The sequence below is a fragment of the Podarcis bocagei genome (genome assembly GCF_964188305.1).
Source record: "Podarcis bocagei genome assembly, chromosome: 7".
NCBI lineage: Eukaryota > Metazoa > Chordata > Lepidosauria > Squamata > Lacertidae > Podarcis > Podarcis bocagei.
In genome coordinates, this window is record NC_138132.1 from 66,462,176 (window position 1) to 66,482,470 (window position 20,295).

Below are 20,295 nucleotides of genomic sequence, written 5' to 3' on the forward strand. Positions count from 1 at the left end.
CCAGATTCCATCCATGGTTCCCCCATCGCTGCCACCTTTCCCTACTCATGCCTGCATCATCAAGCACAGCCATGCCATCTCACCCTCAACGTCGTCCTTGAACAGTTCCTCTGTGCCAAACTTCAGGATGTCATCCAGCTCTTGTTTCGTCATGGAGCCAGACTTGGAGCCAAGGCCCGGGCGCACCACCAAATGAGTCAGCATCATCTTCCTCTTGGCCACTTGGGTGATGCGCTCCTCGACAGACGCCCTCGTCACAAAGCGGTAGATCATCACCTTCTTATTCTGCCCAATCCGGTGGGCTCTGCTGAAGGCCTGGATGGATGAGCAATGAGATGTTTCAGAATAACATGGAGGATCCTTCATGGAGGAGAAGACTATTAATGACTCCTAGCCACAATGGCAATGTTCTACCTCCATGGTTGGAGGCAGAAATCCTTCTGAACACCGGTTTCTGGAAGCCAAAGGAGGGGAAAGGGCCTTTGTGCTTGAAAGCTCAAACATAACGTGGAAATTAACAGTTATGGAAACATTGGGGAAATAGAGTAGACCGCTGTGTGAATGCAGCCTTAGTCATGCGAACACCCCAAATGAATAAATTATTTCAACAACTTCATTTTTCAGCTGTCAATAAAATGAAGAACATCTGGAGCAAATGCTGAAGCAAAGGGAAAATAGCAAAACAAACAAAACAAAAAAAACCAGCCAGCAGAACATTTCCTTGTGAAAATGGCAGTGGGCAGAGAGGGGGAGAAGGAAAGATTTATACAAGAGGAGAAGGAGGAGTGAAGTCAGAAAAACAGGCATGCATTTCTGGGAAACACCAGCAACTTGCTTTGGAGCCAGGGATGGGGGGAGCTTTTGAGGGACCCCAGCAAGATTGGTAGGGGGTGGGGAATGAGGCGAGGGATGCTAAGAGGAGGGTGGGAGGTTGGGAGATGGCAGGTGTGAGCCTTTTACTCCGGGGGTTACAAAGGTAGCAAGGGAGAACCGACGGAATTAACCTGAATGTCATTGTGGGGGTTCCAATCAGAATCGTAAATTATGACTGTGTCGGCTGTTGCAAGGTTAATGCCCAAACCTCCGGCTCTGGTGGAGAGCAGGAAACAGAATTGCTGAGCTCCGGGTGCTGAGGATGACAAAATCGAGAAGGTTGTGGGGTGTGGGTGGGGAGAGACGAGAGGGATGGGGAGACAGAGAAGTGTCAGGGTTAGTAACGACAGCAGGTGCCCCTGACTGCAAGGGGGGCAGGGAGAAGACAAGATCAGTTAGTGGCAAACAAAGAGGGGTGATCCAGAAGCAGGCAGGAGAGAAACAGACAACCTGAGCACCCTTTTCTGGGGCGTTTATAGAGCCCTACCAGAGCTGGCTAAACTGCTCCACCAGTAGTAGAAGCAAATTCATTTTGTGTTGGCTTAAGCCCACCATTTTCAAGCTGTGGGCCACAAAGGAAGGGCTAGCATGTGGTGAGAAGCAGATAAACAGAGCGAGGAAAAGCTCTAGTGGTCCAGAAGCCTGCAGACAAGACCCTGCTCTGAGCTTGCCTCCTTCTGATCTGGAAATCTAGCCTGTTCAACCCCCAACCGGCTGCAGCTAAAGGAAGGATTTGCTGTTGGACCAGGGGCATATAAGTAAATGAAACTGTGCCAGCCAGGGGGAGCCCCCAGGGAACCAACGCAGCAGGAGAGGTAGCTCTTTAACCAATGGAAAGCTGGAATGAAAACTGTGCTAGTCCATGAGAATTAAGCTAAATAACATGACTCCCCAACCCTTTCTGGCCATTTGGATAACAAAGAAACCACTTCATCCTACGTATCTTGCAATGGAAAGACATCAAATCCTGCAAACTTTCAGTGGCTTTGAGCTCCAGCTGGTTCCCCAGCATTCATTCATTCATTTCATTTATATCCCCCCCTCCTTTCCTCCATGGAGCTTAAAGTGGCTTACATGGTTCTCCCCCTCCACATTTAATCCCCACAACAACCCTGTGAGGTAGGTTCAAGGCCAAGTGGGGATTTGAACCCTGGTCTCCCAGGTCCTCATCCAACACTCTAACCACTACACCAACACTGCCTCTCCACCAGCCACCTGCGGGCCGGAGCAAGGCCTGCATCTTGAACATGGAAAAGCTGAAACTGAAGTACCGTTAAACCTGTCGATGGCTTCCTGCCTCAGTCCTCCAGTGATGCCGCCATCAATCCTCTCATACTTATAACCCTCGTATTCCAAGAAATCTTCCAACAAGTCAAGCATCTTCGTCATCTATTAAAAAATTTAAATAAAATAATCAGACCATGAGCGAGTGCACCACCTGAAATAAAAAGAAACAATTAAAGGTCCCTTTAAGCCCAAAGTACTCGGAAACAGAAGACACTCTACGGCAGCCCCAGGATTCCCTAGGAAGGTAACTGCACGCTGGTATACCACTCCCAAACTTTTATCACTTTACTCCCACAATTTTTCCTGGTCAAACAAGTTGTTTTTTCCTTTTCTTTCTAGAATCAAATAACACTAAAATGAGTGCTAAACAAGCCCCATGTTCCCAAAGTTTTCCTGAAGTGCTTTCACATCATGCGGAAGAACAAATATGACACGGAAATTAACAGTCTCTTTGGGGAAATGGAATAAATGGCCGTGTGGATGCAGCCTTTGCCGCTCGACCTGTTCACACCTGGGAGAAGATGAGCACCCGGTGGCCACCGTCCCTTAGCTTCTTGAGCATCTTCTGCAGCAGCATCAACTTCCCAGACGACTTGACCAGCGAGCTGCCGTCATAGGATCCGTTTGGCAATACCGGGGCTTCCTAAGAGCAAAGGGAAGTGAGTGGGGTATGGCTAAGTCCAGCCTGCAAGGGAACAGCTCCTGCATAGCACATGACCTCTGCTAGGAGGCCACTGGGTGAGCAAGAAGTGTCTCTAGAGAGATGAAGCCACACCCGGTCTTGGATGGACCAGTGGTCTTGCTCAGTCTAAGCCAACTCTCTGTGCTTGAGTCAGTCATGCTTCTGGACACCAATTGCTAGGAGCCACAAAAGGGGAGAGGGTTCTTATGCTTGCAGGCTTCTCTTTGGAGTAACTGCTTGTCCCCTGTGAGAACAGGATGGTGGACTAAGTGGGACACTCGCCTGACCCAGCAGTTTCTCCTTATGTCCTTATGTTCTGAATAACTTAAGAGGTCCACAAGAAAAGATCCAAAATCCACAGTAGTTAGGACCAAGCAAAATGTCCCAGGAACGACTTCGCAAATGACAATATTTTATAATGCTGACTAAACAGATAAACACACCGTTTACATCCAACAGCAGTCCTACTCGGAGTAGACACATGCAATTTAATGGGCATGGTTAACCGGGGCCAGTGGGTCTGCTCTGAGTAGGACTTAGCAGGAGACAACCCATTTTGTTGGTTGCTGGCTTAAGATACTGTGAGCGACGGACGCATAGAGTTCTTAAGCAAATGGAATAAAGAAAATAAAAGGTTTATGGGATATATTCTGCTTCTGCAGCTGGAGGCAGTAATGAATACCAGTTGCTGGAAGTCACAGGAGGAGAGAGGGCTCTTGTGCTCGGATCCTGCTTGCTGAGTGCCATCTGGGTGGCCACTGTGAGGACAGGATGCTGGGACCAGATGGGCCATTGGCCTGATCCAGCAGGCTCTTCTTATGCTCTTAAGAAAGAGCAAAGTTGGGTCAAGGAGTTCCCCCACCTCCAATGGTGAACCTGATGAGAGTGACCTCATCCAGAGCAAGCAGACCAATTAACACTGGGTTGTTGGGCCTCTTGGCCAAAAGCAACTCTTCCTTGGCTGGAGTAAGCTTCTTCAGACCTTCCGTCCATGTCCAAACCACCCTTGACTTCACCCAGAGATTCAGAACCTCCCCAGACTGAGATGGTGAAGAGAGACAGAGGTGCACATTGGTGACCACCAACTCTGATTCATACAGAGGAGCTCCATTGCTGCACTTTTATTGAGTTCATCTGGACTCCCTCGGGAGTGACTCTCCTTCCTTGGAGGTTTTTCAGCAAAGGTTGGATGTCCATCTGTCATGGATGCTTTAGCTGAGGTTCCTGCATTGCAGGGGGTTGGACTTGATGAGTCTCAGGGTCCCTTCCAACTCTATGATGGGCAACTGCCTAGGAAGCCCACCCACCCAATGCACTGATCTAAGCTCCGGTTTGGAGCAAAGGTGGGGAGGGAGAAGGCATGAAATAGAAACAGACCTACCACAGCCGCCACGGGGAAAAGATACGGATGGTTACAACACTTCTTGAGATCCATCATGATATTGAGTAGGGACACCTGGTTGCCTCCACCTTTCGAATTCAGAGCCTCAAAGTTCCTTGTCAGGATTAACTTGTAGTATTTCCTGTGTGAACACAAGTGGGGAAAGGGCATCTTAGTTAAGGGGCTTCTGGGCTTCCCCTGGAAGCTGTAAGATTTCCGTGACTCACAAGGGTGCTGAATGGGGATGCTAGATCCCCACCCAGCCACAAGCAAAATAAAGACCTGGGTGCCTTCCAATTCTACAATTCTATGATTCTTTCTGAGATCCTAGATACACTATCCTGCAGTGAACAGGATATGAGCATTTCCCTAGGCAATTGTATACCTCTGCAAAGTTACCAGGACTTCCTCAACGGGTTGCGATGGTTTGCTTAGGTTTCTGGAGCTTGGATAAGATAAGATAAACTTTATTCGCATTAGCCAATGGCCATAGCAACATAAAACAAGCAATATATGCAAATAAAATATATACAAATAAAAAAGACAGCAATGAGTAAAAAGGGCAATCAAATGGCCAAGATTATCATTCAGATAATCTCTACTAAAGATTTCTGGAGCTTGGAACGAAAGCCACACTCTCCTGCCAGGAAGAGTGAAAGGGAGGGGGGCTAAAACACAAAAGAGAACAAGAGTTTTGGGGGGTAGCAGCTGTTAAGAAGCAGCTCCACAGAGCAGGAGGGCAGTGGCCTTTGAAGGAGCACATGGGCCTCCCTGCTTCCCATCAGCTCAACCTGTAAGTAAACAAGGACACAACAAGTCCCTAGCATTCTCTCTTCCTGGAAGAAAAATGGTGGCAAACAGGCTGTCTCTGGAATGGCCTTCCAGTGGGGGAAGAGGGAAGTGGAGGCCCCATGTGTAAAAGGCTGGCACCATCGGCCTCGTGAAAAACTAGTGAATGTAGCTCGTGGGATCACCACCACCACCACCACATTTCTGAAAGTTTTTTGGGACATTTTCGGGGGGGGGGGGGTCCAGCTGAGAGCACTGCCTCATTTTTGAGGGGGTGTTGCTCGCTTTTCCAAACTTCTTCTCTGCTCAGAGTTCTCACAAGATGACACTATTATTCTAATTGCAGGTCGTGCACCATGCTTGATGCTTGTGTCATGCTGTCTCTTAAAGACATGTGTGTTTCATGTTTTGTATCACATTGTATTCGCCATAAGTGAATGCTTTAATGATTGATTGATTTTTTACAAACAGTCCACTCTGTTTTGACAGGCCTGTGACTGTATAATAAATGATGGATGATGGATGATTGGAATGAGTTTTCTGTCTGTGTTTCACATGTGTGTTTTTTTGTGGAGGGTGTGGAGTTGTGGGTGTTCTCACATTCCCTTTTCCACAAGTCTGAGGACAAGGACTGTTGTGGAAGTCACTATGGACTTATATGGGAGCTTTTTCCTGCTAAAGAGCATGATAAAATTGCCAATAATAATAATAGACACACCCACCATTTCTCTACTATGGTAATGGATCAGTAATGGTGGGGGTCCACATGCAAGTGAAACAACTTCTGGGTCACCGGGACCACTGCAAATGAAAGCACCCCACCTGCCCCACAGTTTCCAAGCTGAGGGCCATAGGGCTCAGTCACTGTGCTATGGCCTGGCCCAGCACGTCTTGCAAGGGGAGAACTCACTTCTGCATCTGGCTCAGCTCCACCCTGACAATCAGCTCCGTCTTGGCAGGCATGTTCTTAAACACATCGGCCTTCAGCCTCCGGAGCATGTGAGGTCCCAAAAGGTCATGAAGTTTCTTGATCTGGTCCTCCTTGGAGATGTCTGCAAACTCTTCCAGGAAGCCCTCCAGGTTGCTGTGGATGCAGAGGATGGATTATGGAGCAGCCAGGGCTTGGCGAAGGCAGCCAGGGCACTCCAGCACAGCAAATGCCACCCACTCTGCCTGCAGGATGCGTCTTGCACAGCGTCATTGGGTGGCTTCAAGGCAACGTCTGGAAAAGGTCCTGTTGCCAGCTGGCCAGGCTGAAGCTCTGGGCAGCCATACCTGAGCGCAGGTTGGGAAGGGCTGCTTTCTGGCACATGGGCGAGCCACCAAAATGAGAGCTGCAGGTGGCATCTGGTAAACAGAGCCTTAAATACAGCAGGAAGGCAGCCCTGCGAGCCTGGCCAGGCAAAGGGGAAAGACGAGGATTTACAACAAGCCCAGTCACTCCAAAGTCTTCCTGCAGACCACCAATCAACCACAGGCACATCCACAGTCCCAAACAAAGCATAAGGTGTGGCTTCAGCCTCAAGCTACGGTTTGTTCAATGGTCTGCCACAGAACAGCTTTCCCCAATATGGTGCCCTTCAGCTGTTTTGGAACACATTTTCCATCAACTCTAGCTTAGGGATGATGGGAGTTGCGGTGCAAAACAGCTGGAGGGCACACATTTGAGGAAATCTGTTTTGGAAGGTACGTGAGGAAGGGCATAACTTGCAGCATTTGGGATTTTTTTTTAGTTTAGAGAAAAAGCGAGGAAGAGGCAACATGATGGAAGTTCATAAAATTATGCATGGCATCAAGAAAGTGGACAGAGAAAAGTCTTTCTCTTCTCATAACACAGCGACTCATAGACATCCAACGAAGCTGAATGTTGGAAGATTCTGGACATTTTCAATAAAGTGACTATGGAACTCACTCCCACATGAGGCAATGCAGGCCACCATATTGGGTGGAATTAAAAGAGGATTGGACAAATTTGTGAAGGAAAAGGCTATCGATGGCTACTAGCCACAAGGGCTATGCTCTGCTGTCACAGCTGGAGATAGCAATGCATCTGAATACCAATTGCTGGAAACCACAGGAGGGGAGAGTTGCTCTTGTGCTTGAGTCCTGCTTGCTGGTTTCCCATGGGGGCATCTGGTTGGCAACAGTGAGAACAGGATGCTGGACTAGATGGGCCATTGGCCTGATCCAGCAAGAGTCTTCTGACGTCCTTAAATACTCACTTGAACCTCTCTGGCGTGAGGAAGTTGAGCAAGTGGAAGAGCTCCTCAAGGTTGTTCTGCAGAGGCGTCCCAGTCAGAAGCAGCTTATAGTCGATTTTGTAGCTGTTGAGCACCCTAAAGAACTTTGGAGAAAAGGGGAGGGGTTGACAGAGAGCTTATGGCAAAGGATCTGGGCAGTCGAACCATCACATAATCTTCCATTCAAAGAGAAGCCACTGACTACTGACCCATGTGATGTGATGCAGGATTAATAGGCTGCTCTGGAAACTGGTGCCCCACCATCAAGTTCACCCTCCTTTCCCCTTTGGAAGGTGGTGGACTCAGTGGCGTAGTGTGGGTTGTCAGCACCCGGGGCAAGGCAAGTAATTTGCGCCCCCTAACCTGCCGCCGCTGCCAGCTTCTTCTTGCTGCTGCCTGGTCTGGTCTGGTGTGGTTCTCTCCCGCGCTCAGCGCTGCGCTGGGCGGCCGCTGCACTGTCCCTCCCCCAGATAGTCCCTCGCTCTCTCTCCGCACCGCACGCCTGGCACCCCCCCCCTCCACAGTGGGCGGCGACCCGGCGGCTACACCACTGGGTGGACTCTCCTTCCTTGGAGACTTTAAAGCAGAGGCTGGATCACCATCTTCAAAGATTATTTAGCTGTACCTCCTGAATTGCACAGGACCCTTGGGGTCCCTTCCAACTCTACAATTCTATGGTTCTAGGAGGCACCCCCAGAGCAATGATCTACCTCATTTGGAGAGCGATGTTCTTGTTGGCTCCTCTTGGGACAGGTAACCTTGTGTCTTTTTACACATTCCCATAACCAGCTTGTTCTCGCCGAAAGTCAACATGGTGCCTCCATGAGTCCAGAAAGGAGCATGCCTTGGCTATCAGCAGTTCGGGGAAAACATTTGTCATTCAACCCCTGCACCAAACTCTGCCAACCTGCCCTGAAAAGGTGTGCCTACCTTGGACTGGTTGTTCTTCAGTCTATGAGCTTCATCCACCACCAGGCATGCCCACTCAATGGATCCCAGAATGGCCTGGTCAATAGTGATGAGCTCATAGGATGTGAGCAGGACATGGAACTTGATCTGAGCTTCTTTCTAGAGGAAACAAGGAGACAATGTCGCCAGCAAGAGAAGCGTGATCTGGGGAGAGGCCCAGAGCTCAGAGCACACTGGCTTTTCATGCAGAATGTCCTAGGTTTACTCCCTGGAATCTCTCATTACAAGGAGCAAATAGAAGACCTCTTCCTTCCGCTGAGTCTGGAGTGCCACAACCAGCAGAATAGTCAAGATGGAGCTATGTGGGCAAGCATTCTGCCTTGGTGCGAGGCAGCTTCCAAGGTTCCATGATGGCCCTGGTTCACACTTAAAGCTAAGCCAGCTTTGGTTCAAGCCGAACTATGGTTTGCTTCAACATATAGACCCAGCCCAGCAAACTACCCATGTTTAGTTTTCTACCCAACAAACCATGATGTGATGCTATCGGCTTATGAACCAGCAGCTTGTTTTAACTATGGTTTGGCATAACAGAGGTTGGATGGTCATCTGTCAAAGATTATTTAGCTGTGAGTCTTGCTTTGCAGGGGGTTGAACTAGATGGCCTTTGGGATCCCTTCAAACTCTAAAAAAAAATTCCCAAACTGTAGCTTGTTGAGGGTGATGAGAGTTGTTAGGAGATCTCCTATTCCCTGCACAGAGCTACAATTCTCAAAAGTTCCCAGTGAAGGATTATTAAACCACTCTTGAGAGAAATTTTTTTTAAAAAAAGAGTTGAAAAAGATGCTCAAAATCACCATAGAAAAGAAAGCAGAGGTGTATTTACTAGGTTTATTAGGGAAGGATATCCCACAGGAAAACATTCTTTCTATACGCCAAGGCAGCCACCAGAATAGCTCTCACCAGTAAATGGAAAGGTGAGACAATACCCACAAAAGAAGATTGGATATGTAAATTAAGTGAATTTATAGGAATGGCAAAGTTAACAGCAGTCATAAGACTCCAGAAAAATCAAAAATTAAGATTAGAATGGCAATGTTTTGAGGAGTATATGGTAAAACACTGCTCTAAAAAGAATATGTTGATATGCATGGATTAAGTATGTAAAGTATAAGAGAGAACAATAACTGGAAATGGCTATAAGAGCTGTATTATCCAAAGAATGCACTGATAGTATTTAAATTTGAGCTAAAGGAAGTCAAGTCGTGGGGGAGGGAAGTCACGGGGGTACGTAGGGTTTCTGTTTGCAGGGTAGGGGGTACATGTATTTTCTTTAGTTTGATTTTGCATTAGTATTTGCTTGTTTACTTTATTTTAATTTTCTGTATCATTTATTAAGAAATAAATAAAAATTAAAATATAAACCACTCTGAGAGTTTGTGTCTCTGTTAAACTGCAGCTCTCTGAGGGGAACCGGGGTCTCCTAAAATTTCATAACAGCTCTAACAAAATATAGTTCCCAGGATTCAGTGTGGAGTACGTCATTACTGTTCAAAGTGGTATGATACTGCTTTCTGGTGCAAATGGGGCCTAAGTTGGCGATGCCTAGTCATTTTTATGGGTCTCCTCTGTGTAGAACTACTTTGGATACAACCCACTATGTCTGGCATCTCCAGGGAGGGCTAGGAAGAACGATCCACACCTGAAACCCTGGCTGCCGGCCAGTGTCAGGAATACTGAGCTAGATGGAGCAGTGGTCTATTGTGACATAAGGTAGCTTTCTATGTTCATAAGCAAATGATGCTTGCTCACTCCCCGCCAACCAGTGCTCACCTTCATCCGAAAAACTTTCTTCCCGCTCCGGATGGCGTTGTCCTCAAAAGAGAACTCGTTCTCGCGAATCACAGACCGGCTCTCCTTGTCCCCGGTGTACGTGACCACATAGAATTCGGGTGCCCACATCTCAAACTCTCGCTCCCAGTTGATGATGGTGGAAAGGGGGGCGCTGACCAGGTACGGACCCTTGGAGTGGCCCTGTTTGGGGAAAGAGGGGTGTTTCTGTGCAAAAGGGAGGGATTTCCCCATAAACAACCTCCTTGCAAAGGAGGCCAGATAAGGAAGCATGGTTGTGGGTCTGTTTAGCTTGGAGGAGAGATGACCAAGAGGGGATATGATGGCCATCTTTAGATATCTGAAGGGCTGCCCCATGGAAGATGGAGCAAGCTGATTTTCTGTTGCTCCAGAGGGGAGAACCTGAAGCAATGGATTCAAATTGCAAGAAAGGTGATTCCAACTAAACATCAGGAAGGACTTTCTGACGGTAAGAGCTGTTTGACGGTGGAATGGACTCCCTTGGAAGGCGATGGACTCTCCTTCATTGGAGGTCTCTAAGCAGAGGTTGGGTGGCCATCTGCTAGAGATTCTTGAGCTGTGATTCCTGCATTGTGCAGGGGGGTTGGACTAGATTACCCTTGGCAGTCCCTTCCAGCACTACAATTCTACGATTCTGTGGTTCTAAGTCAGGGATAGCACAAGAGAAGCCTCTACCTCTTTGTAAAGGGAGTAAAGGTACACAATGGTCTGGACAGTCTTCCCAAGGCCCATCTCATCAGCGAGGATGGTGTCTGTTCCCTGCGCCCAGGAGAACCGCAGCCAGTTGAGACCCTCCAGCTGATAAGGGTGCAGAGTCCCACCGGTTGTATCAATATACCACGGCTGCTTGTCGAATTTTACAGTAGGCTGCAGGGGAAGGAAGAAAACAAGGCATGCCATTGAAGCCGTCAAGCAATGGAAGACATTTCCAGTTGACTCATCGCTTTTTTAATAATAAAAAAGTCGGGTATGCAATTGAATCTTCCATTGCTTCAAAATGCAATTGCTAAGGGCTGATCTTTCTTTCCTTTTGCTTAAAACCAAGCAGCTAGTCCTTATGTCTGCGGCAGCATTCTTGATGTTGTGCAGGCAATGCCTGCTGATCTCTGGGAAGCAGACCAAAAGGTGAGAAAGAAAGTGTAAGAAGCTTTCAATAACCATTTTTAAGGGGGACAAAATGCCATATAGGAAACAGAAATGTGTACGAGGAGGGGGTGGGGAAACAAGCTCTCTCTTTCCCCCCCTTCCGTATCCCGAACGTACATCCACAAGAGGCGATTCTGGAGGCCTTTCTAGTTTCTCATCATTGAACTTCTTCCCTTTCTTGCTCAGCCTCTTGGCAGTCTGGCTGCTCTCCTCTCCCAACATCATCTCCCTGCAAGGGAATCAAACACAAAAGTCAGTATGTTGCAGGAAGCTGCCTTAGACCAAGTGATTCCTGCACTGCAGGGGGGTGGACCGGATGACTCTTGGGGTCCCTCCCAACACTACAATTCTATGATCATCATTTTTGTCAAACCATCGATCTGTCCAGGCTCTCCACAGTTCAGGCAGGGGTCTTTTCTCAACCCTACCTGGAGATGATAGGAATGGAACATGGGATCTTCTGCATTACAAGAACCTGGGACCTTCTGCATTACAAGCACTGAGCTATGAAAACTGACACACACCCGCCAGAGACATGACATCTCTGTTTGCAAAGCCAACTTGGGCTGATCTCTTCAGCCACTTGCAACAACCACAGAAACAGCGACGCCATCTCAGATTAAAACTCAAGGACGTTTGCAAGGGATCTTTGTCAATTTGAACCCAATGACAAAATGGACGTAAACACAGACTGCGGGATTGGGCACCTCTCAAGCCCCTAGCTGTAAGAGCCCTGGCTTCAATATACTGTAATAAGACAGGGCTGGCTAAGCTGCTGGGGTGGCATGGAACATCCATAAACACTCCAACTTCTCCTGGTGAAAGGTGGAAGGGCAAAGGGGCTGATTTAGGGAAGGAGGACAGAGGAGGGAGAGCTAGTGCAAGGATAGGTGTGTAGTATGGGAATGGAAGAGGGAGAACAAAGCTAGAACTGACACAGAAACAGAATCTATATATCCTCCATTCTCTGCCCTTGTTTTTATTATGTTTTAAACTTGTATTTTTGTGTTGTGAATCGCCCTGAGATCTCCCGATGAAGGGCAGTATACAAATTTAATAAATAATAATAATAACAACAACTGAGAAGTGTTTGAGCTTGCTTTTCCCTCCTCCTTCTCATTCTTTTTTCCTCTTGCGTCATGTCTCTTTAAACTGTGTGTCTGAGGACACACTCTTAAGGTAGGGTTGCCATATTTCAAACTGTGAAAATTGGGATGGAAACGTTGTTCGCAAATAAAGAATAACTGCCATTTCTGAGCTGTTTTAAGGGGAAATTGGCCATATCGGCACCTTTTCTGAGATATTTTAAGGGGAAATTGGCAAAATTGGCAACCCTACTTAAGGACTTTTTTGGCTAAAGGGCAGGCTATAAATGCCTTAAGCACATGAAGAAGAATTTTCTGGTGGTAAGAGCTTTTGGGCAGTGGAACAGACTCCCTTGGAAGGTGGCGGCCTCTCCTTCACTTCAGTTTTTTAAACAGAGGTTTTGTGGCCAGCTCTCAGGGATTCTTTGGCTGTGATTCCTGTATTGCAGGGGGTTGGACTAGATGGCCCTTGGGGACCCCGTCCAACTCTACAATTCTGTGATTTTATTCTCTGATTATCTGAATGCAATAGGCCCCTGGCTGCCCTCCCCGCATCGACGTGTGCTGCACAATGCCGCACCCCCTGACCTGTGATTCCAGTATTGCTGCTTGAAGTTCTCGTAGTACGGAATGTCAATTTCATCCACCTCCCAGGTGCACTGATCATACGGCAGGTCCTTCCACTTAATCAGATAGTGGACATCTCCTTTCCTGTCAAAGCTGGGAAGCAGAAGACACAGCTGGTTTTTCAAAGCAGAGCCACAAACCTGCCCCAGTCCACCAATGAACAGTTTTTCAGGATTCAGATCACACATTCTAGAAGTAGGATTAAGAATCTTCTGTTTAGTATATTTCATGTTGTGCAGATATTATTTTATGACATTTGTGTTGTATGCTGCAAACCTCCCCGTGGTCTTCTGACAAAAATTGGAATAATAATAATAATAATAATAATAATAATAATAATAATAATAATAATAATAATAAATCTACTGTAATATAGAAGAAACTTTGTGAATTAGGTCCACACCTTCTTCATCTGACCCTGTTTTTCCTTTAAAAAAGACCAAACCATCTTATATGCAGTTGCAGCTAATCCACCAGATCCCTAGATATAAGACTGATAAACAAAGGCCAAAAACTTGTCCTTTAATCATTTGACATTTGCGAAACCATCTTTCCGAGCCAACAAATCTGATTTACACAGGTGAGACGTGGGCCTCCTCACCTGTGGTTGAGGATACGGTGAATCATCATCCATTCGGGCTTGATGCCGTAACGATAGTACTTCTCCTCCATCTTGGCGTACTCGGGGTCTTTGCTCTTCCTCTTCTCTATCTTGGTGTCCTCGTCGCCCGAGCCATAGTCGAAAGCCGGAGGGTCGTCCATATCGTTCTTCCTTTGGTAGTTGCGGAACATCACCGTGTGGTAGAGCTCCAGCTGTAAAGGGAGAGTGCTGAGAAAGGGCCGTAGCTCAGTGGGTAGACCGTATGCCTTGCATGCAGAACTTCCCCTCCCAAGGCCTACTGTGACTGCCTACTCACCTGCAACTCTTTGACCCAGGAGCAGTGCCAGTAGGACAGTCCTGCCCACTTCACGAAGAACTCTCTCTCGGGGATCCCCTCCAGAGGCTTCGGTGGCAGGGCAGCCAGCTCTAGATCTGCTGAGGGCAAGGCTGGCACGAGCGGGGCTGGGGGCTCCTGCCAGATCCAGTGGAGGATCCTCTGCACTTTCCCTTTCAACGGCGGGCACTGGGGACGAAAGAGGGTGAGACACACACAATCTACAATTGGCTTCGCCCGCAAGATCCACACCAAGATCTGAGCGCAGCACGTCTCACTTGCCTGTGTTGCGGAGTACACAACCAGCCTGGGGGGTGCAGTGGGAGGGAGAAGGGTCTCTGCCCTGAGGAGCTTACAATTTAAAGGAAGGGAGAGGGGGAGACCAGGGCAACCAGCTGGCAAAGAGAGTGGAGTCGCCCAAGAAGCAAAGCAGGGGGAAGAGAGAGGACAATTTCTAGCCCCCCGGACAGAAAGGCAGAAACTGTGCAACTGAATTATAAAGTCGGAAGATCCCTTAAAGATGGGTTGTTTTGACCCATCTTCTTGATGCAGGACCTGCAAAGATGAAACTATACCTTTCTTATATATATTTTTAGAAAATTGAACAAAAATAATGGGGGGGGGGTGCCTTTTCCATTCTGAAACTTTACAGTGGAACCTTGGTTCCCGATCTTAATCCATTCCAGGAGTCTGTTCGACTCCCCAAACAGTTTGAGAATCAAGGCGCGGCATCTGATTGGAGGTTCCTGCAGCCAATCAGAAGCAGTGGAAGCCGCACCGGATGTTTGGCTTCCAAAGAACGTTCAAAAACTGGAACAATCACTTCCGGCTTCGATTGTTCGGGAGCCAGAATGTTCAGGTCCCAAGGCATTCGGGAGCCGAGGTTCCACTGTACTTGGTGTGGACTTGACTTTTTAAAAAAGAAGACAGGAAAGAGAGGGTGGAACCCCTGCTCCTTGCCAGACAAAATTCCCCAAAAGCACCTCTAGGGGGATTGACTGGTGGGAGGGCTTTTGCGTTCTCCAGTGAATGCATATGAGCAAAAGAGAACCTCAGGATCCAAGCTAGGGCCTGGCAGAGGAGAGCCGGCCGCTGGCTGTCCCACCTTGGAGGTCCCGAGCCGTTGGCATCAAGCCCGGCCCCACTGCCAGGGGGCGCAAGGGAGCAGATGGCACGAGGAAGGCTGGTAAAACACTCACTGTACAACGGGGGCAGAGCCATTCACCATTTGGTATCTCCGGCAAAGGTGGGTTGAGGCAGTGCAGGTGGTAGGAGGACGGGCAGGTGTCGCAGCAAAGGAGCTCCCCTCCGTCCTTGCAGATGCGGCAGAACTCCATGTGGTCGTCCTCTTCCTCGCCAACCTCCTCTTCCTCCTCGTCCTCTTCCTTCGGCTCCCATTGGATGCCTTCTTTTTCCTGGTGTAAAGGGGAAGGCAGAGCTGAAATGTTTCCCATCCCAACTCTGGGCCTGCCATGTTTATCTCCTCTGCAATGGCCTCCAGTAAAATTTATTTGCGAGATTTATCAGGCAGTTTAAAAACAGCTGTGCATAAGAGACTGGGGCAAATTTATTGGCTTGCTTAAGATGGTGGAATGGCACGAGTCAGGCAAAACATATTTGTGCAAGTTGACAGAAATTACAAAGTATGCTTCTAGGAAGTGAAGTCTCTTCTCCCCCTGAGGATGAAATAAAATACTGCATCTATGGAATGTGTGTTTAAGGCAAACAAAGGAATCATTATGCTCTGATCATTAGAACCAGTCCTTATTAAGGGGATATGTTTGAATCCAGTGTGATGTCACATCCCTACGGAACACAAGAAATCATGCAACGCTTGCTTCAAGCAACAGTACTCCGTATGCCAGAGTAAATGCAGGCCTAATTTTTAATAACTTTTAATTCTTATAAAATATTGTGAGGTAGGGGTGGGTGGGTGTTTAAAATTATTTTAGTAAGTAAACCACTTGGGGGTGGCCTTGGAATGTTCATTGGTATATACCAGTTTTATAATAAAAACCCAAAGCTAGCCAGATAGTCTCTGCAGAGACATTTGCCTAATATTTGACACCTGCATTTGATATCCAGAGCTGCTTGATTATCATATGGCATCCTCGGAGCTAGATACTTTCCCCCTCACCATAGCCTTGTTCACAACATATATTTAAAGCACTATGACACCACTTTAAATAGTCCCCCAAAGAATTATGGGCATTGTAGGTTGTTAAGGGTTCTGAGAGGTACTAGGAGAGTCCCTGATTCCCATCCCTGAGCTACAATTCCCTGAATTCCCTGGGGTTGACTGTTTAAGCACTCTGGGAACTGTCGTGCTGCAGTTTCCTCAGCTCGGCAATTAGCCCCAGAACTAATAGTCTGCCATACAGGTTAGAAATCTCCCTCAAAGCACATCCTGCACCCTTTTTTTGCCAACGGCTGACTCTCAAGTGCCGAAACTCCTTACACAGTGCGGGCAGCTCCATTTCCCTTCCGGCGCCTTCTCCAGCTCTGGGTCCAAACAGACGAGGTGGTAGGCCCGGGGGCAGGTGTCACAGAGAATGATCTCCCCTCCTTGCTGGCACACCTCACAGTAATCCTGGTGGTCTGTCTCGTAGCCGTCTCCTTCTTCAACTGGAAGGCAAAAGCCAGGTGGAGGAAACACCATTCTGGACTGCTTATCAGGGATTCCTCAATTAGTTGAGGTGAGTCGATTTAATATTTGCATCCCGCTTTTCGAACAACAAATGCTGAGCTCAAAGTGGCTCACAATAATCACAACAGCATTAAGAAACAACAAACGTTGCAACCACTATGCTATTAAACACAATAGCATGTAAAGCAAGCAACAACAAATCCGTCAAAACAATGAATATAATTCAAGATAGCCATCATAGCTTATAATATTGCCAGGATACTTCCTTTTCTTTTTAATTTATTTATTTGGTTTTTCAAATTAAAATTTTACAGAGATATATCAAACATAAATCATAAAAACAAGATTCCAAGGAATCTCCTGGGCTTCCATCCTCTCTTTTGTGGGTCCTATTATTGATCATTTCCTCCTGCATCTTTTTGCCAGGGTACAGCATAATCCCATGGAAGTTTACTCCAGAGCAACAAAAAATGAACTTGCTGTTGGCTATCAAATGCATTGCTTTTCAACACGGCAATCGAGGGAAGCCTCATTCCCTGTACATTAATTATAGACACTGACACAGAACTATACATTTAAAAACCATTTGAAATGGGTGGGCAAGGTCATTGAGTCCATGGTGGCTGGTCAGCTGCAGACATGGTTGTGGGAAAAGGATCAGTCTGGCTTCAGGACTAGTTTCAGAACCGAAAGAGCCTTGATGCCAAAGGCTTATGTCAGGAGTGGAGAACCGGTGGTCATCCTTGATGTTGTTAGACCACAACTACCATCAGTGCCAGCTGGCATGGCCAAGGATCTGGGATGGGGGAGGCACAGATTCCCAAAATGGTCAAGCTGCTATCTGTGAAGCTCACAAGGGGAACATGAAGCAATAGCCGTCTCCCACCATTGTTCCACAGTGAGTGGCATCCATTGCCACTCAGTTTACCAGTTACATGAAGCCATTATGGCAAATAGTCATTGATGGAGATACCCTCCAGCCCAGGGGTCACCAACCTTTTTAGGCCCATGGGCTCATTCGGATTTTTGAGCAAGTGTCATAGGCACCACCTCCTCTGGTCATTTCTCTCTCTCCACCTGCCACCTAAGTAAATACCTGATCCAGTAGAATGAATCTGAGTTTTGGAAAGCACATAGAGTGGAAGGGTGAAGTGAGAAAGGGTCACTCTGCCAACTTCCTTCTTCAGCTCTATGTAAACTCCCATGACCAAGATGCGGGGAGCTCAATGGCTTTGGAGGTGCCCAGAAATGTTTGTGCCCACAGGCACCATTGCCCCAGCCACTACCCACCGCTTCTGGTCTTCCCAGACACATCAAAACATAAGAACAGGCATAGGCAAACTCAGCCCTCCGGATGTTTTGGGACTACAATTCCCATCATCCCTGACCACTGTTAGCTAGGGATCATGGGAGTTGTAGTCTCAAAACATCTGGAGGGCCGAGTTTGCCTATGCCTGCATAAGAATATCAGAAGATCCTGCTGGATCAGGCCAGTCCAGCATCCTCACAGGAGCCACCCAGACGCCTTTTAGGAATCCTGCAAACAGGACCTGAGCACAAGAGCACTCTCTCCATTACTAAAGTGTGTGTGCATAGCTCTTGGTGTGCTGCCCTGTCAGGATGAAGCCCTGCACCAGCCAATACCGTGCCCCTCCCCATGGGCAGCCCTGGTGAGCCCTGAGAGAAGTGCCTGGTTGATGACCTACTTTTCTTCTTCTTCTTCCGCCTCTTTCCCCTCTTGCCCAGAACAGCAGAGGACTCGGAGCGCACCGAGGAGCTGTTGATGCTGGCGCTGTCAGATTCCTCCCGTTCCTCCTCCTCACTCTGGAAGGGAAGCTATGTGGTTAGCACTGCTGACACTGGGGATCCTCCCAGCCACCAGCCCATGCCACCCGCCTTCAGCCACAGCCACACACCCTTCGAGATGGCACAACCTTCTAGCATTAGACAATGTAATTAGGGATGCATTACAGCAATCAATGCAGATCTCCTTGTGCTGCCTTTCAGCTCAATCTACTATTTTCCGTGAACCTACACAGGGAAAAGATTTGGAGTGCTCCAGTACGATCTTGTGGAGCAACCTGTTTTCTATGCTGTTCATAGCAGAACTTGGGTTCCCTCGAAACTGAAGCACCTAAATGCTTAGCCCTGGAGCACACAAAATAATTCCTCCTAGGTCTTCTTCCTGTGTGTCTTCTCCAGAGGAACCCAAGGAACCCATCCTCAGAGGTTGACTTGCCTCCTTCCACTCTGATTGGCTCCAATCAGCACAGAGGGTGAGAAGACCTCTTCTCATTGATTAAAAAGCTCCCCCGTCATGCTGATTGGGCAGCCCCAGGACCCTGGAGACCATGACCCAGCTTCATAAAGAATTACAGGACTTCAACCCTCCACACCCCTAGACCACTACACCACTGCCCACCTCTCTGTGAACAAGAGCTGTCCAGTCTCAGAAGTAGTGACTTAGTGCAGTCGTGGGGCAGGCAGGAGGATGCAGGAAGCTGAGGAGGTCAGGGGACTGCCACTGTTATTGCAAAGGTTGCAGACATGTGAGCAGTGATTTTGCACGTGCCCAGGAACACTGGGCTTTAGTACAGACAGGAGCTTACTTACCGAGGAGCCCTTTTTCCTCTTGTTGGCGATTCCCCCAAAGCGGAATTTCAGAGCCCCCACTTTCTTCCCTTTCCCCTTCTTCTTGATCTCTTTGGTGTTCTTAATTTTTTTCCGCACACCGGGACCTGCAGGAACATAGAAGCATTTGCGATGGAGACCTCCTGAATTTCATTACTTCTCCTGAGCCCTAAAATCCCAAGTACTTCCCTTGTTTGAGCATTTAGGAGTTATCAAGGGCTCAAGACTTTCCTGGGCTTCTCTCTCTCCCTCCCTTCCTTCCCTTCCTCCCTCCCTCTCTCCCTCGCTCTCTTTTCTCCAACTTTTTATCAACTTTTTGTTGGCCTTAACGCTTCCCCAGCCCTCATTATTCTATTAATTACAGCTAGCACATCCATTCGCATTCTTCCACCCCATTTTACCCTTTCCCTCCTTGGTTTTGGCTTTCCTGATGGCGGGTGGTGGTGGCAGCAGTTGCTGGGGGCTGAGGGTCAGTGGCGCCGGAGCTATGGCAACAGTTTCGACGGCCGCCGCTATGGCGGCTGCAGCAGCAGCAGCTGAGCTGCCTTTGAAGGGGTTGTTGGCACTGAATTCCCTCCACTTGGCACCCAGAACAGTCATCATCTTGGACATGGGGATTTTGGGGTTCCTTTTGGCAACCAAAGGTCTGGAGAAGAAGCAGAGAGGACCATTAACAGAAATCCGGGACACCAGTTCAAGTCCACAGACACACAAACACCAGACCAGATCAAGCCAGGCAGGGAACGGCATTACCTACCTGAGAAACTGGCTGAAGGCCTTGTAGTTTGTCAGCATGTGATAGTCTTCTTCGGAAAAGGCATAGTCCACATCATCCAGACCCCACTCCTCCATGAGCTGAGCCGAGGTCTTGGGCTCCTACAGGAGAGCCAAGAGCTACAGTGAAGCTTCCCCACTAACTTCTGCAACTTCCAAGGAAGAGCTGGATGAAATGCTTAGCAAACAGCATCACAGAGGAGTCATAGAATTGTAGAGTTGGAAGGGACCATGCAGGAATCCTGCCCACAGCCATCTCTGGGTGGGCTTGCACCACCAACCTTCTGGTTAACAGCCAGATACACTAAGCCATTCACAGACATTTCCCCACCACCTTCCCACAGAGTTGCAGCAGGCACACTCACCTGGCTGTAGTCATCCTTGTACCCGTGGCGTTCTGGTGGCTGCTGATTTAGAAGG

The 20,295-nt window shown here is 48.1% G+C and overlaps 1 protein-coding gene across 5 annotated transcripts in view; it reads right to left on the minus strand.

The window, feature by feature from the left end:
- The window catches only part of CHD5 (chromodomain helicase DNA binding protein 5), a 59,541-nt gene that overhangs the window by 26,260 nt on the left and 12,986 nt on the right, over positions 1-20,295 (minus strand). For all 5 annotated transcript variants that reach the window (XM_081201344.1, XM_081201346.1, XM_081201345.1 and 2 more), the window contains exons 4-24: positions 20,241-20,282; positions 19,859-19,977; positions 19,503-19,747; positions 19,084-19,208; positions 18,177-18,294; positions 16,282-16,448; positions 15,023-15,238; positions 13,806-14,012; positions 13,490-13,701; positions 12,850-12,981; positions 11,294-11,405; positions 10,706-10,897; positions 9,992-10,192; positions 8,183-8,320; positions 7,235-7,356; positions 5,923-6,096; positions 4,224-4,365; positions 2,672-2,803; positions 2,145-2,262; positions 1,005-1,129; positions 84-315 (exon numbers count right to left, since the gene is read on the minus strand). In XM_081201344.1, coding sequence (XP_081057470.1) covers positions 84-315; positions 1,005-1,129; positions 2,145-2,262; positions 2,672-2,803; positions 4,224-4,365; positions 5,923-6,096; positions 7,235-7,356; positions 8,183-8,320; positions 9,992-10,192; positions 10,706-10,897; positions 11,294-11,405; positions 12,850-12,981; positions 13,490-13,701; positions 13,806-14,012; positions 15,023-15,238; positions 16,282-16,448; positions 18,177-18,294; positions 19,084-19,208; positions 19,503-19,747; positions 19,859-19,977; positions 20,241-20,282 — 3,271 coding nt within the window. The remainder of the gene's footprint in view (positions 1-83; positions 316-1,004; positions 1,130-2,144; positions 2,263-2,671; positions 2,804-4,223; positions 4,366-5,922; positions 6,097-7,234; positions 7,357-8,182; positions 8,321-9,991; positions 10,193-10,705; positions 10,898-11,293; positions 11,406-12,849; positions 12,982-13,489; positions 13,702-13,805; positions 14,013-15,022; positions 15,239-16,281; positions 16,449-18,176; positions 18,295-19,083; positions 19,209-19,502; positions 19,748-19,858; positions 19,978-20,240; positions 20,283-20,295) is intronic.